Consider the following 14,692-nt stretch of genomic DNA (forward strand, 5'->3'; position numbering starts at 1 on the left):
TATACGTGCAGGAGTATTTAAATATGCACATGTACTGTTCAAATGCGCAATTTTTACTGCATAAGATGTACATTCAAAATGTACACTTTACTGAGTGCTATATAAAGATGCTGGAAACACAGTTTGCCCCTTCAAGGTGACTTTGTTGGCATACACTTAGAAAGAGCCACCTCCAGGCCACTGAAGGAAATGTTCAATCATCACCCTGTGAATGGGTTTCTAAAATCTTTCTTTCCAGGCACTGGCTGAATTTTTTTGCAGCTGGATTTTAGTCTGCCAGTAGCCCAGAAAAGAAAAGGAAACGTCTAGTCAGCTGAAGGGAATTTGGCCGTGGTGTACCCAGAAAAACCCAGCCTTGAAGGGTTAAAGCTGCTAAATGCTCGTTTGTGGATATGTAAAGACATCAGGCTATTTAGTCCCTTTTCGTTAGAGGAATTTTCAAATTCCATGCAGCCTGGCTTCCCTAAAGGCATGCAGTCCAGTGAACGGAATTGCACCTCTCCGGGCATGGTGAAGGTGGGAGTGATAAAATGGGTCTGGGATAAAGCTTCTGAACCAGACACCAAAAGAAACCTGGTTCCTTTTTAATCTCCCATATGTTTATTACCAACACATTTTTACTTGGTATTTCCAAAAGGGTTTGTTATAAAGAAGGGAGAGCTACTGTCATTCGTGGTTCATCTAACACCTCTGTTAAATAGGTTGAAATGAAGTAGGCACTAATACCAAAATACATAGGGTTTGGTGCAGGACATTAGAAGTGTGCTTGTGCCTGACACTGAAACAATTGTGGACCAGCTCTTGGTCACTGTGAAGTGGTTTGACAGTCCTATCAGCAGCACTTCTGCACCTAGTGTTGCAGGAAACGCCACCACAATTTCGCACCTAGACAGTATTAACTTTTATCATCCTCTAATCAACAATTGTTGTCACTTGGACTAGATAAAAGGAGAGAATTGGCTAGATGGAGTGGTGAGTTAGCATTTACTTATTAGGAGAGGAAATTTTTAAAAACTAATTTCTCCAACTCCCTCAGCTAAAAGCGAGCCTATGTTCACTCGGACTTGATGGTTGCACAGCTGTAAAAATCCTTTTATCTTCAGTCTTATGTTGTTGCTTCCATCTTACTAACATTAGACTTCTGTATAGGAGGTGGGCTGGCTTAAAACCAGAAACTCAAGTGCTTAGTAACCTGCTATCCAGATTAATATCCAGTCATGTCTCATCTTTAAAAAGAATCGTAGGTTTTCCTGGTTCTAGGAATAGAATTGGCTTGCTAGTTAGTAAAAGCAGTGATCTGCTAGACAAGGCTCTGATTTTTTGGCTAGCATCCTGGATGTTTTTTTTAAAAACACTATAAAATTTAATTCTACCTGGTTCCTCAACTTAGTTCCTAGTTCCAGTTTCACAAGGGAGTCATTGGGATAGTGGCTTGGTTAGTTAGTGGTTCATGTACAGAGGGCATTTGCAGCTGCCTGCATTTGACAATTACCTGCAGGTGTCCAGCCTAACAGGTGATTGTGTTAACAACTTTGGTATTTGATCGTGAATTGGAAATATACTCCCCGAGCTGCACCCCTGTAACTCTTAAAAGTGTAGTGTTTGAATCAGACTGATCAGTACTAGTAGGTGGTGGTGCAGAATCATAGAATATCAGGGTTGGAAGGGACCTCAGGAGGTCATCTAGTCCAACCCCCTGCTCAAAGCAGGACCAATCCCCAACTAAATCATCCCAGCCAGGGCTTTGTCAAGCCTGACCTTAAAAACCTCTAAGGAAGGAGATTCCATCACCTCCCTAGGTAACCCAGTCCGGTTGCTCTCCCTCCCCTGCTGACCACTTGCTGCACAGCACGGCAAGGACTGAAACAGGAGAGAATATTTCCTATCAGATTGCTTTTTGGGGGCTAATACAGGCTGGAAAGGCTGGGGATACCCAAATTGTGGAAAACAAAGAACAAAGGGTAAAATTAGGGGATACCATAGTGATGCCCATGGTATAAAATAGCTGGAGAGGGACGGCTGTACAGCTGCTACCTGATTTTCAAAGATATTGAGTATTGACAGTTCCCATTGACTTCAGCTAGAGCTGTGGGCACTCAGCAATTCTGCAAATCAGGCCCGTAAATTAAGCCGAGTTCCAAACGTGGCACAGTGGGATGGACACAGCCCTGTGACTCTCCGTGCTTGCTTAGCCTTGCTATAATGCAGCGATCTGCAGAGAGCTTGCACCTGATGTTTCAGTTATTTAAAGCAGAATGGTCTATCCCTTCCTACAGTGGCCTTTGTGGGTCATTTGCCAAGACAAATGTTTCACAGCATGAGAATCAATCAGCAAAGGCAGGGCACAATGGCAGCCGTGGTATGAAACTAAATAGTCATGTTGGGTATCTAGTTTAACAACCCTTATGTGATGGCATGACTTGCAGTGAGAGGCACAGCGACAAGACACCATATTCTCTTGTATTTGCTGTCGGTGCCAGCTCTTGACCTATACATTCAGGAGGAGGATCTGGAAGGCTGAATAGCAGTTTCGTTTTTCCACATAGAGCAGCAATTCTTGATGATTGGAAACTTGAAAAACCTTTTCCCCAAATAAAGCTGGAGCCATTGATCATAGAGCCTGAACAGAAGATGAAATGTTGCGGGTAGGGGTAGTTTAGATGGTAAGATGTTTTTCTGAGCTTGGCACAGATCAGCATGAGAGAGATGAGAATACTGTACCTTCACATGGTAGTACTCATAGTTACAGTGATACTGTTAAACTCATCTCTCCCTACTTCCCAGTGAAACTGTGTTTTAAATTTGTGAAACCAGTTCCTAAGACAGGGAACCCTAGTGACCAAACCTCAATTTTAATTTCTCGGCGATTACAAAACAAACATGTAAGCATCAGTTGAAGCTGCCAGCACGAAAAGGGGATTCAGTCCCTCTCTTTGCCAGGGTAGTTCCTGCTGTGTCCATTACTGGCAATGGGATCTGCCAGGAATTTCAGACTAGCGCCACAAAAGCTTGAAAACAAACAGGAAAACAAATTAACTGAACTCTTCCAGATGCAGCCGGGATCTCTTACACTTGTCCCTCATTTCAGCAAAGAGCATACCACTCCACTTGGTCGCTCATTTGAAGGCTGGCCTTAAGCCACTCTCTCCTGTCCTGGTAGATGGACGGTATTACCCATATGCTGTTCACTGGTGCCAGTGAAGACAGCAGGGTAGAAATCTTCTTGATAAAGTTGCACTTTTGCTCAGCCCCCATCTGATTATTTTTGTTAGGAATTTTGTCAGGAATTTTTCACCCCATGTTGGTAGCACGGCACTAAACGTCAGGCTTTGGAACACACACTGCTTCTCATCAGACCATACAGTCAACATATGGTGTCTTGTTTAAAATCATCCTGGTGCTGAGTGAGCTGGGATTCATCCAAAGGAAACTAGAATTGGAGCTGCAATGGGACCTTTCATAAGGGTAGCCTCGTGGCTAGGGACAGCGAAAAGGCTTGGCTGTCGTTGTCTTTGTATGGGGGGGGGGAATATTTTGGATTTTTTTTAAAGACCATCATTAGGAGATTTAACATGGCACCTGCGTGAGAAGGTAGTTTTGGTGAAGGTTTTAAAGAGAAACAAAGCTGCCTGTGACTGTGGGCTATAGTTATTACTAGTGCTAGGGTCGCTTGCCCCCGCCATGGACTTTACATGCTCTTATTCTGTGGGTGAGAGCTCCCTGTAGCAACAATGCCACTTCTGAGAAGTGAACCACAAGTTTCCCTTACTTTTGTATATATGGAGGGGGGCGGGGGGGAGCTTGCTTGTACAGTTTGGTGAAATGAAATGAGACCTTTTCAGTTGTTCCTAAATAAAGAGCATAAAATATGAACAGGAGCCGCGTGGTGGTGTCTGTATCAGTTGGAACGGTGGGATTAAAGGGCCAGGCCTGTTGCCTTGTGCTTTGCCAAGAGCTGCTGCACAGTGGCTCTTCGTTACAACTCTCTTTTCAAAGCCAGTTGTTTGTGAGACGTACTGCCCAGCTTCCCGCACGCGGAGTCCAACAGGGAGAGCGTGCCTGGGGGAATGGCAGCTGGGGCCTGAAGGGGGAAGCACACTTCTCAAAGGTAAGCCTCTAGGACAGACAACCCTCTGGAGTCCACAGGGATTTGGCTGTGCCAGACCATCCCTGGGCAAGGTCACTTCAGTCCTCTGGATCAGACACACACACTTCCAGATTTAAATCAATAAAAATCGCCACTTAAATATAAAAGCAGCCATGACTTTCGATCTGCTGCCCCATTGTGTCACCAAAGCCAGAGACCTGATGGCTGAATGTAAATCAGCTTCCAGAGAGCACATGGGTAGGGACAGCCTGGAGGCAGGAGAGGGGTGTCTGGGTTTTAGTTCACACTGATGTTCGAGTTAGGATCACCCCAGCTAACAGCATTCAGTCTGACTGCCTTCCAATCACTAGTCTGTTCCCACAAGCAACGGGTCCTGAAACACAGGGTATTAAGGTAGTATGGGCCAGCGCTGATACATCTGATTTGCCAGACGTTGTACCTCACAATCTCCTGACCCTTCTCCCCTTTTTAAAAACAAGAATTCATTGAGACACCAAGGTCTGTGTGGCCTTCAGTTCTGATGTCACCCCCTCCCAGTGAGCCTGGCTACTCCCGGGAGTGCAGTTTGCCCAACAGAGCACGAAGACACACATTGGCAGTGCCCAACGCCCAGCAGCAATGCTGGTAGAGTCCCCCACATAGACTTAAAAGAAAGTGATGGCTCCTAGGGCGCATGGGAGGGTCTGAAATACTCAAGGACTGCATTGGTCCACGGAATCGAATAACTTACACATTGTGCACTCTTCCATCCCTCTGGAAAACAGCATGACAATTTCCTCAAGCAGCCTGGTCCAGGCTTTGCAGGATCCATATTCCTCTGCAACCTTCCTAGGTGTCTCGCTCTACGTTCTCCCTGAACGTTTATCGCTGTTTCAGCTATTTGTCTGCACATGTGCTCCTTGTTACAAGAACATACCAGGGCATATTAGGGTTTGCTTTGCCGTTTCTCCCTACCCAGCCCCCTCCGCACAAAACACAATGAGGAAAAAGTAAGTTGAGGACTTTTATTGGACATTCTGGTCTTTAAAAGAGTGACCTGAACACAATCCTCAGGCTGAGTGGGGAGTATGGCTCTTAAGCAATACCAGTCAAGAGCCAAACACAATATAGTGCACTGCTGTGGAGCATACAGCCTGCCTCAAGGGCTGTAGCATGGTCTATTATCCTGCCTTGTCTTTCCACCCCCATGATAAATACATGAATAACCTAAATTCAGACCCCAGCCTAGAGAGCAGGTACGAGTTACTGTTGTGCAGTTGAGTAGCCATTTATCACTAGCCCTGGAGCAGTTCTGTTTGGAAAAGGACACATTCCCTCTGCAGATCATGCAAACGCTCGGCCAGAGGTGTTCTTCCTCTCACTTTAAAAGAAAAGGCAAAGCTTTGCCACCTCCAAAATAAGGGTGGCAACAACTTGTCTAAATCTCAGCTGGAGAAGCCACCAGTCAAAGCAGAATTTGCAACTGCCAGCTCCTAACCTAAACCAGAGCTACTCAGTCACATGAGTTTCAGCAGCCTGGAGTGTTCCTTTAGAAGCAGCACTGCCAGAAACCACCAGACTGGTGGCTGCACGCCAAGTAGGAAGAAACTTCTGTGGAGCTGCACCTGCTGCCAGCAGGGCTGAATTTGGCTCAGTATCTCGTGTAGCTTCTCTGGTGAGCCTCAGCTTTCTGCACTCCATTTTCTTGCTACACCTTCAGTTGGGAGTGCTCATGCAGGCCTCCGCGGCACGCGTTCCCTACCTGATGTGCAGTTTGGGCGACAGAGAGCAATAACCCACAGTATTTCAGACCCCTTGCCTGAACTGTTTACAAGGCAACATGAAGGCAGGGAGAGCGAGCGAGCTCCAGGTCCGCCTGAAGGTGTAAGAGAGACTGCATGCAAAAACCACAGCTAGCTGCTGGCTTGAAACGCACTGAAGAGTGGCCACTAGGCGCTCTTCTGCAGTGGAGCATGAACTCGGCAGCTAGGGCAAACCTCGAGAAAGCGGAGACGTTACACACTTAACACTGACTTTTTTTATTGTAACAAAGCTAGAGGGGCCTTGTAAACTTTGAGTTTCACTACTGGACCCAGAGGCAGAGGCTATACAGGTACTTTGATACAACAACAATAGGACTGAGGTGCATCCTGCCTGGTTCTTAGAAAGTACTTCCCTATGGGGGCATGTAAAAGGAGGGAGAAGAGGCAGGTCACTCAAGGGAGTGGGAAACATTTACATCGAGTTAATGCTGTAAAAAGCTTCCCTACCAGCTTCTGAGCAGGGCTGGGATCTAGATTTCTCAGGATATAGGCTCAAAGGGAGTTTGTTTGATTATAGACACAGTTTTGTCTCCAGCCTTAATAGCTGACAGGCTATACACATTAATACACTTCATTATGGGCTTGGTAGTAGAAGGTGGTTGGGTGGTGAGTTTTTTTTAATTTCTCCACTCAAACACACACCAGCAGAGAAACTGGAAAAGCTGCCTGAAAGTAGGCCAAAGCAGTGACGTTTCCATAGAAACCAGTTCACAGCGTTCCGTGATAATCACAAGCACTAGAGGTGCTTTTCAGCAGGCGAAGTTGGGCTAGAGCCGGTTGTCCCCATTCACCCTGGTTCTTCGCAGTACCCTGCAGGGGAAGAGAGGAAAGGGGAGGGGCTTGAGATGAATTCTGCTGCAGAGACCTTAACAAGCAATTGTGCACTACTTATAATCCCAGTCATTGCAAGGTCACCCAGCTCCAGCACTGGGCCTCAGGCTGGGCCGCTAAGCCCTTATGCATCCGTCTCAGAACTGTTAGATAGAGCTGGCCGAAACTTGTGTTTTGGGGGTTGAGAGACATTTCAGGTTTGAAATGTGGGCTGTACTGCTGAATGAAACCCATTTTGCTGAAGTTTCTTGGCAAATAGAAAATTTTGTTTCAGAAACACCAAAACCTTCTGGTTCCCAAATGAAACATGAAACTGACGTTCTTGTCAGTTTCACGGCTGCTAGTCACTCAATGTCGGTTTCATGGAGCTGCTGCTGGGGCTCTGGTGCAGCCCCATAATGTGGACTGTCCAAGAACCTTGGCTTCCAAACTCCTGGCCCAGGAGGCTCCATGGGCTGTGTGACTCCTGAGCGGGGCAGCCTGAGCCAGCAGTCTGGAAGCCCTGATGTCCCCAGCCCCACAACAGTCTGCATGGCTGGGCTTCCCCAAACCCTGTATGCCAGTCCCAAGAATTCCAGGCTCCCAGCTTTATGGAAAGGAGTCCTCAGAGACTCGAGTTAAGCCAGGGCTCTCAGAGCTTTCAGGTTCTCAGCTCGAAGCCAGGAGCCTGGCAGCTGGAGCACAGCCAGCCCTGAGAGCCCCAGCTCCTCCTCACTTAGTGTTAAATAGAGTGAGGACTTCCTTCCTGCCCCAGAGCGTGAATGGCAACCTGTGAGATACACACCTGTCCTGCAGGCCAGAACTCTGCAGATGAACCTCGCTCATCCACCCGTCAATATGAAATGCAGGCGCTTTGCAGGTGCCTGACACACCAGCGTGGGCGGAGAAGTGTGGGCAGGTGGGGAGTGTGCTGCAACAGCGCTGACACAGGGCCTACATTATGACAACAGGTTCCAGTGCCTCTCCATGAATGGTAGGATGTCCCCTGCCTTAGCTCTGCCACTAAACCAAACCCCTCACTGAGTCACACTGGACTCCTGGTAACTGTCTCCATGGGCTGTCGAGATCAGGGAGCTTACACTCAGACAGCGTCACAGGGAGACGATAAGGAAAACTGATGACTAGGCAATAGAAGCTGCACTGATTAAAATCAAGGGTAGCTTGGATCCAAGGCCATGCTTGGTTTGCGTTATAGGAGCTCAAGGTAGAGAGAACAAGTCCCTTTCCAAAACTCCACCGTGTTACCTTCGCTCTCGGCTGTCAAATTGGTCTGCTAGCTGCTCCCGGAAATCCTCAAATGGCTGTTGGTAGCGGGCGTCGAAGGACCCTTCCCGGGCTCGGTTTGTCAGGAGCTGACTTGAAGGGTCACCTGTCCGTTCTCGGAGGGCTGAGGCACCGAAGAGGTTAATTTCTCCATTTTCCTGCTTGAATCAGAAACAAGGGGAAGTGATTTTTAAAGCACAGCACTGGGACTGCATGCACATTCTCTGCAAGGAACCAGAACTGTCTGTGTAGTTGTGCAAACACGAAGATGGTGTGAAAAAGTCAGATGTGCAGATGCGCATGCAATTGTGCGCTGATGCTCTTTAGACATCTGCCCCAATTTTAACAGACAAACACTGGCTTTAGGGCAAGATTTTGTTTTTTAAAAGACCTTCTGCTAGAAAGGGAATTACCAACCCTTCAGGCAAAACTTGTGCATGACATGAACTACATGAACCAGCCCAATTGAGATGAGATATCAGCCTCTCTCCCTCTCCTCTCCCCCAGAGGGAATGAGTTTAGAAACCAACATCTCCTGGGCCTGGAAGCTTGAACTATACCTGCTCAGATGGGAGCTTTAGAGTGAGGATCCAATGAAAACCAAGTGCAGCACAGGCAGGTGCGTTCAATCTTCATCCCCAGAGCTCTGCCTCACCCCACTGGGATAAACCCAGCTCAGGCAATGCCCCAGAGGGGCCCACAATATGCCATGCTTGTCTCCTGAGCAGGGGCTGCCAGTTATTCCCAGCTGTGTGGTGAGTTTCTCACAGGGACCAGCTTGGAAGAACCAAGCTGGTTTGTTGTGAGAGACTAGGGGGATGTTCTGGGTGTGACGTTGTGCAGTCTATATGGTTTTATAAAAACATGATAATAAGTGAATATAATGTAACTGGGATAGTTTTAGAAAAAATACGGTAATAAGTGAATATAACGTAACTGGGATATGCTTCATGCAAAAGGTCTCTTGTAAGGTATCATTACAAAGCTTATAATCTACTGAGTGTGATCATCCGATTTGTAGAAATGTACCACTCTTGTATCTAAAACTAGAAATATAAAACATAATTCTGAGGGCCTATTGTAATTATGTAAAGTGTGGGCCATTAATGATGGTTTGGAATCTTGATGACTCCCATTAACAAGGACCATTATCCGCAGATGGCTGTGTTTACCTGTGAGTCTTCCTGTATATGTGTGTGTGCTGGCAAGTGGGCAATGAAGTCTTGCAGTGACATGTGATCATGTCACCTGAACTGGAATCCATCTTTAACCTGGTGCTTTTCCAGTAGGGGGGGGTGGAAACCCAGAGGGACAAAGGGTTCCCGCCTTATGCAAAAGATATATAAAGGGGTGGAAGAGAACAGAGGGGGAGAGAAGCCATCATGAAGAATCCCCTAGCTACCACCTGAGCTGGAACAAGAGCTGTACCAGGGGAAAGAATTGTGCCCAGGCCTGGAAGGTGTCCAGTCTGAGAAAAACTTACTGAAGCATCTCGGAGGGTGAGATTATCTGTATTTAGCTTGATTAGACATAGATTTGCGCGTTTTATTTTATTTTACTTGGTGACTTACTTTGTTCTGCCTGTTACTACTTGGAGCCACTTAAATCCTATTTTCTGTATTTAATAAAATCACTTTTTATTTAGTAATTTACTCAGAGTATGTATTAATACCTGGGGGAGCAAACAACTGTGCATATCTCTCTATCAGTGTTATAGAGGGCGAACAATTTCTGGGTTTGCCCTGCATAAGCTTTATACAGGGTAAAACAGATTTATTTGGGTTTAGACCCCATTGGGAGTTGGGCATCTGAGTGCTAAAGACAAGCACACTTCTGTGAGCTGTTTTCAGGTAAACTTGCAGCTTTGGGACAAGTGATTCAGACCCTGGGTCTGTGTTGCAGCAGATGGGAGTGTCTGGCTCGGCAAGACAGGGTGCTGGAGTCCTGAGCTGGCAGGGAAAACAGGAGCAGGGGTAGTCTTTGCACATCGGGTGGCAGCTCCCAAGGGGGTTTCTGTGATCCAACCCGTCACTGTCTTTAGGATGGAGGAGGCCATTCAAAATCCCGCTTGTGCCGCTGCGCAGCAGGCATGGCAGAGAAAGCAGTGGGCTCTTTAACGAATCGCCAAGAGGTCGGGACCTCATCTTTAAGAGCCACCCAGGAGATAGCATCTCCAGCATGGAGGGCAGGTCAGTGCTGCCTCACAGCGGGCAGTGCCACCCCGCTTCCTGGAGCGCTAAGCTGTTCAACAGAGGTCTCTCCTCCAAGCACAGACCAGACTTACCCTGGCTTAGATGGGAGATCTGATGAGATGGGAAGCTCAGGTTGTGAAGTAAGATTAGTAAGGTGGTGAGGAAACAATGAATTACAGTCTCACTTAGAGTGTGTGTACACTGCAGTCAAAGGTGTGAATGCAGCATGGGCAGACAAACCTGAGCTAGCTTTGATCTAACTAGCCCAAGTGACAAGAGCAGTGAAGAGGTGGCTAGCTGCTTGAGTACATAATGATGGTGCGGGGTGGCCTTGTACATCTGTGCTGCTGCAGTTTCGCTGCTGCTATCGGAGCTACCTAGATCAAAGCTGGCTCAGGTACGTCTCCTCGTGCTGCAGTCACATCTCTCATTGCACTGCAGATATACCCTTAGTCATCAGGGGAGCTCAAAGCCCTCTGGACCAGTCAACCCTTGGTTTCTAAGCCCATCAGTGTATCTGCTCTCCTGTGTTGCAGAGAAGGACCACATTCAAGTGGACCAGCCTTACCTTGCCGGGGAAGATCTCTATTTTAACAAGCAGGGAGGCCAACTCCAGGTTCTCGCTGTAGTTGTTCTTCAACGGCACAGCTCTGTACCCTGATACAAAGAGAGCACAACCGTTACTGAGGGAAACCCAGGGGAGGGTGGCTAACGGGGGCCATGCACAGCACAAGCAGAGCCTCATGCACACGGCCACCCCAACCGTGCACACACCTGCTTGCTCTAATCAGCACAAAGCAGACGGGGCATTTCTAACACACCCCTGTGCAGAGGAGCCAGCACTACGTCTGTGCCCACTTAATCCTTAGGTTGAGGCTGTCAATGAAGCTTGAGTGGTGTACAGACTTCATGCTGGCCCCTCGACATAGGAGGTGAAATTCATCGATTTTAGGGCCAGAAGGGACTGGTCTGACCTTCTAGTGTGACCTGCATAGCACAGACCAGAGGCCCTCACCCCATATTTCCTGCATCAAGCCCATAATTTTTGTCTGAGTTACAGCATCCCTTGTAGAAAGGCACCCCGTCTGGATTTAAAGATTGCAAGGGATGGAGAGTCTACCATGTCCCTAGTTACATGGTTCCAATGGGTAAATACCTCTGTTAAATGTCCACCTTATTTCTAGTCTGAACGTGCCTAACTTCAGCTTCCAGCCAGTGGATCGCTTTAGGCATTTTCCTGCCGGATTAAAAAGCTGCCTACCATCCGAAAAGCTCTTCCCCATTTCAAGCCCTGTGAGCATGACCCAAGGCAACAATGGGTGCTTGTTGCACCCAGGCCACAGAAGTAAATTGAAGGGATGCAGGGCCTCACCCTTCCCCCAGTGCCCTCCTGAACCCAGAAACCAAATAACTGTTACATCCCTAAAGGGAGCAGGGCACCAGCAGAGCCCTGTACACAGTATGCAGTTAGGAGGCTAGGGGAGCAAAGCTCCATCTGTTGGTTGCATCCCACTTGCAACAGAATCCTAGTGGTTTCCTATGTAGGAGGGTTTGGATGCAACCCAGGAAGCGGGTGAGTTGATGGACCTGGAGCAAGGACCGCTGGCCTACTCCATCCCCAGAAGCTGACTAGGAGACTTAGGGACAGAGGGGATGTGAGCCCTGTGTTCTGCCATGCTGCTGACCCACCCTGAGACAGGTCCTCCCGCCACAAAGTCTGCGCAATAGCGGGAAGGGGACACACAGGCGTGCAAACACCCAACTTTACCTGTCTTCAGGCCTTTCACTGGGAACGTGGCCTGCGCCAAGAAATTCTCGTCACTGAACATGTCCTCCTCATACACCACGAAGCGCAGGAAGGCGAAGTCGGGGTTGCTGACCTGGAAATTGAAGGGCTTCTGGGGCCAGAGGGGGTTCAGGCCATTGTCCGCTATTTAAAAGCACAATCAATCAATCAAACACCAGCGCCAACATTCCCTTTGCTGCAGTATGGATCTTCCCCACGGCTTCTCCCCGTTTGATTTCTCAGAAAAATTTACTTGAAGTCTGGCTCATTTAGTGTCTGGAGTGAACGCTGGCAACTGCTCCCTTCCAGAAATCTTGTTTCCTTTGGCACCTACAGATCTAACAACAATTGTCCAGGAGCTCTGGGCTTTGAGCTCTCTATTTGTACAGCACCTAGCACAACATCAATCTGCTCAGTCAGGCAGCTCAGCGTTATAAACCTCAGAGAGGGAAACTGAGGCACAGACAGCTCAAGTGACTTGCCCCATTTCATGCCTCAAGTCCATGGCACAACAGGGAGTGAATCCAGGACAGTGGACACCCACTCCCCTGCCGTAACGGTTAAACCAACATTCCTTCACACCTCCTTCAACGGTATGGCACGAAGTTCAAAACCCTGCCACTGTGCCTTGGAGTGAGACTGAGTCCAGCAAACTTGCCATTCACCCCTCAGTTCTACATTAGCTACAAATGGCAAATTATTCAAAGAGTCTCCGAGCAGCCCAGCATGCTTTGAGGTGAGGAAGAATTCTCGTAACTCTTCCCTCAGGAGAACAAGCGCCTGCAATGTGGCATGGCTACACTCTTTGAAGGGACAATGTCAACTGGAATTCTTTAATATTGGCCCCTTTAAAAAAAAAAAAGATATCCATTTTCTGACAGTGCCGCCCCCCACCCCCCGCACCCTTTAAATAGCAAGTACTAGAATTAAACGATATCCCTTCAAAGGGAACACAGATAAGGATTTCTGCACCTCTGATGGAGGTTTCTTTGGATCTTTTCAGCCAGAGGGGAAAGTGACTAGCGGCGAATTTCACCCCAGCTGTCTATAGAGGGGGAAACCATGAAAATGACTATCCCCGAAGTGCTGTCAAATACACAGAGGAAACACATTGAAACAACAGAGAAATGGTGTGTGTGGGGAGGGTTTGCTAGCTTCTTTCATTTACAGTCTTGGTCTCTAGAGGAACTGTGGTGTTTGCAGGTGGAAATGTGCTTCTCACATTGACATGTCCCCCATTAGCACTGAGCTCACACCATGCAGTACCGGAATAGAGCCCCAGCTTGGCTCAGTGAAGCTTTGAGCTATTTGCAGGGTGTGCAACGCTGCTCACCACATCAAACGGCGCCCACAGTACATTCAGGACTAATGTTTAGCATGAGCACGAGGCTTCCCAAGCCTCTCGCTGGCCCCATGCCTGCAGGCTCAAGGGTGAGAGCCGCAATAAAGTGTATGGGGGTGGAGGGGAGGCAGAGGCAGCTAACATGAGGCAAGATCCTGGCGAAGAGCGGCGGGTCTATGTACAGACTGTGGAGAAGCCTAGCCCCTGTTAAAATTACAAAGTGCTGGGTCTTCACGAGGAATTTCCCTCATGTTCGCTAACACAGTATTTTCCCCTAGTGAAGATGCATGCCCAAGTGTCAGATCACACACCAGGATCAATGGGAAGGGAAACCGTTTACAAAGAGGGCGAAGCACATTCTATCAGGGGCTCCTGTTTCGCAGGCACAAACTGCACCCGAGATTTTTTGCGCCCGTGGCTCCATTGGGAGAGCCAACCCCGGTACGCACCCACGATCTCCGTCTTCTGTTTGGCATTGTCGTAGTCCGCTCCAGACACCTCGACCTCCACAAACGGGCAAACGATCCCCCTCCCATTTTTGGGAAGATGTCGTGCCCCAAGGATCTAGAAAAAGGAAGAAAGAATTTGTGGTAATGATGAGAATGGAAAATTGCCTTCTGACCTGTGAATTTTCTAACACCCACCCTGTCTGACACTCTGTACTGCAGGGTGCTCCCGCTCCCCCTGCAAGCAGAATGAAGATTGACAGCCAGCCCAGAGGCAGGACCACCCTCTGCAGAACCCCAGAATGACAGCTTCCAAAGCTGAACATTATTAACTGCATATACCACTATGTCACCTACCATGGGAACCTGTAACAGAGCCCTAGGGAATAGACCAATATTCCCTTATGCAAACACGCATGTTCCATGCTAATGTGGGAAAACAGAGGACAGAAGCATCAACTTCAATTCTAGAAGTGAATCCTTCTCCAGGTGGGCCAGACTGTCAAACAGGGAAGGTATTAGAAGGAAAATTCACAAGTAAGAAGGAATTTTTCCTCTCTTCTCCCTCACCCCCCTGTTCGACACGCTGCATTGTGGGATGCGCTAAGTAGTTCTCAACCCTAGGCTGGGAGGATTAAAACTATGTGCTGAGCCTGGATTCCTACTGGGAATGCACATTCAGAAGTACCCTGCTCCCGAAGCCGAAGAAGAAAGGACATCACCCTTGTAGTGTTTTGTGAACGCTGATGGCCATGTAGCTGCCTGACAGATTTCTTTATGTGAAGAACCAGACCTTTCTGCCCAAGAGGTCGCTGAACCCCTCGGGGAGTGGACTCTACTGCTGTCTGGTGGACTCACTCCAGAGGCTCTATCGACTTCGACAATATATGCCTTAATCCTTTTTTGTAGTGGAGGAGTTAGA

The 14,692-nt window shown here is 48.1% G+C and overlaps 1 protein-coding gene across 2 annotated transcripts in view; it reads right to left on the reverse strand.

The window, feature by feature from the left end:
- Positions 1-5,115: 5,115 nt before the first annotated feature.
- LOC112108049 (1-phosphatidylinositol 4,5-bisphosphate phosphodiesterase gamma-1) overlaps positions 5,116-14,692 on the reverse strand; it is a 36,425-nt gene continuing 26,848 nt past the window's right edge. Inside the window, exons 22-26 of one of the 2 annotated variants that reach the window (XM_026656792.1) lie at positions 13,774-13,888; positions 11,965-12,126; positions 10,765-10,853; positions 7,987-8,162; positions 5,116-6,720 (exon numbers count right to left, since the gene is read on the reverse strand). In XM_026656792.1, the coding sequence (XP_026512577.1) occupies positions 6,678-6,720; positions 7,987-8,162; positions 10,765-10,853; positions 11,965-12,126; positions 13,774-13,888 (585 nt within the window). In that variant the 3' untranslated portion in view covers positions 5,116-6,677. Of the gene's footprint in view, positions 6,721-7,986; positions 8,166-10,764; positions 10,854-11,964; positions 12,127-13,773; positions 13,889-14,692 lie in introns of both variants that reach the window. The other variant, XM_026656791.1, reaches the window with a different exon arrangement.

This window comes from Terrapene carolina, unplaced genomic scaffold (assembly GCF_002925995.2).
Source record: "Terrapene carolina triunguis isolate 2854851 unplaced genomic scaffold, T_m_triunguis-2.0 Scaffold233, whole genome shotgun sequence".
In the NCBI taxonomy this organism is placed as follows: Eukaryota; Metazoa; Chordata; order Testudines; family Emydidae; genus Terrapene; species Terrapene triunguis.